The 6000-nt window shown below is 40.0% G+C and overlaps 1 protein-coding gene across 1 annotated transcript in view; it reads right to left on the reverse strand.

Moving 5' to 3' along the window:
- Positions 1-4774, reverse strand: part of VWF (von Willebrand factor) — a 120040-nt gene extending 115266 nt beyond the window's left edge. The window contains exons 1-5 of the mRNA XM_053942494.1: positions 4695-4774; positions 3124-3178; positions 2450-2608; positions 1700-1802; positions 1405-1613 (exon numbers count right to left, since the gene is read on the reverse strand). Of these exons, the coding sequence (XP_053798469.1) occupies positions 1405-1613; positions 1700-1802; positions 2450-2608; positions 3124-3178; positions 4695-4724 (556 nt within the window). The 5' untranslated portion in view covers positions 4725-4774. The remainder of the gene's footprint in view (positions 1-1404; positions 1614-1699; positions 1803-2449; positions 2609-3123; positions 3179-4694) is intronic.
- Positions 4775-6000: the final 1226 nt, after the last annotated feature.

Here is a 6000-nt window from a genome sequence, read left to right on the forward strand (position 1 = left end):
TATTCTTCAGGCTAAAATCACAGATCTGTGTATCCACACAGGTGGGTAAACATGAGAAGATCCCTGACTTCTGTAAGAGACACAGAAAACACATTTTCTCTGTCACCTCTATTATTTTACAGCTCCTCCAAGCAGGGACCCTGTCATGGACTTTATTACATTCCAAAATCTGTGGCTGTGAATGGACTGTTTTTTTTAAGAGGGAAGATACAGCCTCCAGCATGTAAAACAATGTATTCGTTCTAAATACAGCATGAAACACATTTAAACATGAGCAGCAGAGGGGCCTTTTGTACATTTGAATAATCCAAAGCATTACAGTCTCCTTTTTATTTCTGCTTTTTCTAAGGGCCTTACTACTATTTACTGTCTCAAGAAAAAGCTATAAACTTCCTATTTCATCTCATTCAGACATCAAGGGATCCGAGCCCTGGCAAGCAGTTTCGTGACCAGAGTTTGTTTCTTATTGTTTACATTGCTGAAGGACAGATTAATCATTTTAACACACCATGAGATCTCTTTTTTTTTCTGTACACTGAAGTTATGCTTATGTATCCTGAGTGCCAATAGGACACATCTCTGGAGCACTGCCAGGCTCCTTTCCAAGCTGCTTTGCCTCCCTTTCTATTTTCAGTATTATTTATTTTTAATGCACACTTCATATTATCAATCTAATATATTAATGTATTAACTAACTTCAAACCTCTCCTCTTCAGGTAAGCACTCAGAATTAAAAGACACTCTGAAATACCACAAATCAAGACCAATGCCTTAAAGTCGCATTCAGGGCTTTTCAGAAACTCTGAATCTTCACACAAAGGTGTACTGAGCAGCAAAGATGGTCTTGCCTCTCATTCTCACCAGGAGCTGCTGTGATATAAGGTGCACCCCCCATCCAACAGCCCTTATAGGTGGTGCAATGTCATTAAAAGTAACCCCTTTATAGAACAGCATCCCACGCCAAACCTGCAAGCAGCAGGAATTTAATCTTCTGCTGTTTCATCTTTCTATTTTCACACTATCTATTCTTACTACCTCTTGGCTAATTCATGAAAAATTAGATGTGGAATCAATGGGTATTTCACACAGCTTTTTTACTGGGTCTTCTTCTAGCCAGTCTCCCCACATGAATTAACCTGTAGCTTTATCTTTGCATTTGAAAGTTTCCAGGTTTCTAAACATGCTGCGTTCAGATGCCTGGGCTTTCCTCAGGAATGAGATGTGACTGCCATTTCCTTTCAGGAGAAAGGAAGATGAAAGAACTTAGACAGCTTTTCAGCTCACCAAGTTGAGGTACCTGACAGGTTCTGTAGAAACATCTTGCTGGATCAGCAACATCTTTGTTGAATCAGGAAAAGTGTGCACAGCATCCATTAACATACAATCAGTTAGTGGTAACCTTACCTTCCCGAGTTCTGAAGTCATCCTCAAGGAATTTATTAAAATTGCCACACAACCCACAGGTCTTATTATAGTGCTTTTCTTGAAGGAGTATCTGAATGTTTCCACTGGCATCAATCTTCACCACAAAGCCGTGCTCATCGCTGGATATTTTATAATAACCTGCCTCCTTCTCTATAAATATACCATTGGAAGCAAAAGGTATGGAAACCCTGTGGAGAAAAAACAGGAAATTCTCAGCATATGACACACAACCCATCAGGTTGTTTTCTGCTAGAATAATAGTTCCTACAGGTACCTTTTTTCTTCCTGCATCGCAACTCCATCTAAAGAGAGGCGAAGACTGAAATATTCTCCGAGATACAAAGAGAAACCAATTTTGTCCCCATCCTGGTAATCACCTGAGGATATGAAACACAACCAAATACTCTTAGTTCTGGGACTCAGGAAGACAATTTATGGCCAGTAAAGACTTATTTTAAACTATGACCAACACAGAACAGTTATTAGTAAATATAAAAACATCTACCAAAGCAGTTGGTATGAAAGTCACATACAGTTTTGGTACATATATCATCACTTCTATGCCCAAGAATAACTCTCCAGAGGCCTATGCTAATTCCAAGGTCTTCTGTCCTAGAAGGTGGGATTTTTTCTTACTGGTGTGTGTTTAGAATACAGATAAAATTCATTCTAAAGAGTTGTATAGCTCTTATTCCTGGACTCAGCTTTAACTCAGCCATATCTCCCTGAAAAATACAAAATTAGTAAAGGTCTTCTTTTTAGTAGGAGTAGCAAGAAAATCCCTGCTTCTCAGCAGCTTATTTATGTACGAGCTACGTTACCAGAATGTACCAGGGATAACAGAAGCCCCAGAAATAATCCCACTTTCCAAAACAAGCCTAAAAAAAAACCCAATACAACCCACAGACAAACAAACAAACAAAAAAACCCCAACCAAGACCCCTTTTATGCAGTGGTCCATCCTATCTGACAAAGGGGAACTATTTGTCTTTTTTCCCAGTGATGGAACCCAGCTCAGACTCACCTAAGAGCGTGAAGGAGTGCTTGTGACAATCCCCAGCAAGGAGGTAGCTGCAGTACCCAGCAAAATTGTACAAGGAACCATCAAATGTTTTGATGTGGTCATTCCCAAAAAGGCTGCAACGGGCAACTGATGACTCCTGAAGTGAAACCCCTGATAACCCTAGGTATCAAAACACAACATTAACCTGCAATTTAACACAATCATTTTGCAGTTCAGGAATTTCTCTGCTGGAATTTATCCCCACTGATGTCCTGGTGGCTTCTAGGCAGACTGTAAGCCTAGCATGGCAGTCCATAGGATCACAGCTTTTTTTAAATTATTATATGCATTACTGAAATGCCTTTTTTTACTTTGTTTCCACCAGCCCAAACCTTGCATGAGTAATTTAAGTTCTGATCCTTTGAGGAATGCCATGTGTTCATTTGTGCCTGCCTGCAAGCCCACTAAAGCCTATAGGGCACTAGGAAAGCCCCATATTCTGTGCAGTCAAATGTCCCTGAATTCAGGGTGTGTTTGGGACTCAACACAGTGCCTGTTTCTAGGTAAACAGACAAAAATAATTACTTTATTGATGCCTTCAGCATGGTGAGAGTCAGTACAAAAAGGGGAAGGGGGGCTCATATCTCACAAGAAAAATAGTGCAAATATATTCTAGGCCAAACCGGTTTTCCTACCTGTGATTACAGTGGCCAGCAGTAGGTTTGTTTGCAGCACTGTCAAGAGGAGCATCTGTTAAAAATGAAAGAGATAGCTTAGAATATTCTTCATTTGAGACACAGTCTGTTTCACAACTCCTCATCACTTTCTATCCTTTCTTTATAAAGAAAACTATTATTGAGGCTCTGCAACATTTCAAAAAGCCATAACCCATGCAGACAGTTATGGTAATTCAGCTGCCCTCCATCCTGCTTTAGCTAGGTAATCTAGGAGAGCTATTAATTACTCTTTGCCTGCATTTTCACTTCTCAGGGCATGGAAGTCAGCTACCTCTATGGGAAATGCAACCCAACACAGACCCATATCCCATTTCCCCTCAGCTAACACCCTGCACACAAAGCCCTTCAACACACAGCATTATTTCTCAGCCAACCTGATGTGAAGATGCACCCCAGACTGGCTCAGCCAAGCTGGCTCCAGTAGAAGTCACCCCTGCAGCACAAGATTTGCACCCAAACAGCCACAATGGGAAAGAAAGAACATACAAGTTTTGCACCAGCCAGCAGGTTTGCTTGGCAGACCATTGTAACCACATAATCCACTGATTTCAGAGTGATAAAATGCTTGAGATAAGGGGCAAGAAGGAAAGGGAGGAAATCTTGCTGAGATTAGAGACCCAGGGTGAAAATTTTCATTCAACAAAATCAGTTTTAGCATTGCCTCCTCCTTTCTACAACCAGAACATCAGTCTTTGTTTTCTATATGTCTATAAACTACCTCCAGGATGACCAGGCCTTTAAAAATAATAATTAATAATACGATAGGAGGGTCATGCAGATTGTGAACTACATGGGTTCAGTGGCAAAACATCAAGTGTTACTAATGAAAGCTCAGGGAGCTCCATCTAAGGGAATTAATTTCAGTGATCATATAAGCAACTAGAGAAGCTTAAATATACCAAAGTTAATATATTAATGCTAGAAGACCAGACACACCTTTTCCTAAAGGAATTCTCCAATTAAAGACTAGACTGCATTTTGTAAAGACAAATTGAGATATCAGGTATAGACACATACTTTTTATGCTCTTAGTTATGTAGGTCCAACTCACAGCCACATAAATAAACATAGAGTTTGACTCATACACAACACAGGAAAAGAAAGATCTATTTTATAACTCAGTCTAATATAATGCTGCAAATCCCAAACTGACATAAGGCTGCAAGATAGCTCAGAAGTGCCAACTGCATGGGAATGACACTACAAAGAATGGTGAAGGAAACAGTAGGCATTATTATTCTCAGAATACACACTTGCTACTGTATTTTTGGTGCATGCACAGTGTTATTGTGGCAAATCAGATACTGCTGATCTTTGTTAACCCTTTTGCTTTACAAAGCAGGCAGAGAAAAGAGGCAAGGTTCCCATCAGTCCCTGTCCACCTCCCACTCTGTTCTGAACTGCAGATGGAGTTTCCCCCAATTCTAATGGAGCAGGTGCCACTAACAAATCAGAATACAATCCAGTAAGATCTGCCAGTATAAAACCATCTACAGTTTTATCACTGGCTTAATTAGAAATGAATATACCTTCTTCTGTGCGAGACTCCTCTTGCACATGAGAAAGAAACTCCTCCAGTTTCCACCTCTAGCCTACAACACCATTGCTCCCCTGGTGCTTCAGAAGTCAAGACTGGAATGACTTTAGTCTGAAATCTCTTGTTTTTGTACAAGCCAGGAACTCTTGTCCATTTAAGAGGAAAGACAAAAATGCAGACGTCATATCCACCTGATTCTCAAGACAATAGATGAAATTGCTATCGTGGAAATCAGGCACTCTTAATTGCCAGGAAGGTACAATGAGGGGAAATAGTTTTCAAAACTGACAGATAAAGCCTTTGAAATACCTTTCACATGTGTATGTGTGACAAATCTCACTGGCTGAGCCAACAGGCAGCATATTTATTTCACAGAATGTTATTCAAAGGGAATAGTAGGATGCTCCCCACCTCAAAGGCCACAGAACAATTAAGCTTTTTCTCTAAACAACTGCCTTAAAGGAGAAAAAAATTCAGAGCTAGTAATGCCCTGGGTTTATTCTCTAGGTGCAAAAATAGTTGATTTTTGCCACTTTCTATCAGAGCAACACATTTGCTCCTTGAAATGTTCCTCTAGAACAGCATGTCCTGCTCTGACTTATTTTCAGAGTGGGCACCAAATCTATGGGCATGTATACAGCATTGAGCAAAAATACACAAAAAACAGAGTTTGTGAAGTCTTACTTGACTTTCCATGTCCTATTCCTCATATTTTCAATAACTTCTAGGATTAACAAAGACCTTAGGAGGCAACACATTGCACTGACTGAGAATTTTGGATCCAGCTGCCACATCTCAGCAGGTCCTTCCTACCCCTGAGAGCCTGCACATGAGTGATCCCAGCTAGATGTTCCCTAAGCCTCTCCTTATGGGAATGCCAGCACTACTCAGGATAGGGGGAATTGGATCTTCTATCACCATGGTCTCTTGTCATCTTCTCAGTTCTAATCCTTTCACTTCCTGAGTCCCAAATAAGTAATTTCATTTGGCAACTTCCTCTTGTACATCTAAATCCAGCAGGGCTTTGATTTGCACTTTTTTTGTTTGGCACATAAGGAAGGTAGAGTGAGAATACCTGGGAAAATTCCTTAAAAATAAGAACAGTGATGAGATAAGCCAGACCTTGTGACACTTCTTAAGCATGTTAGTGACCTTGGGGAACATAACAAACAGAATTAATTGAGATAGACACATAAAGAACAAACTTCCTTTTTTCATCCTGGCTCTTTTTTCTCCCCTCCAAAAAACAAGAAAATGGTAATTAAAGAGTGCATTTATTAATGATATTGTCCATTGTT

Source organism: Vidua chalybeata, chromosome 5 (genome assembly GCF_026979565.1).
Source record: "Vidua chalybeata isolate OUT-0048 chromosome 5, bVidCha1 merged haplotype, whole genome shotgun sequence".
Classification (NCBI taxonomy): Eukaryota; Metazoa; Chordata; class Aves; order Passeriformes; family Viduidae; genus Vidua; species Vidua chalybeata.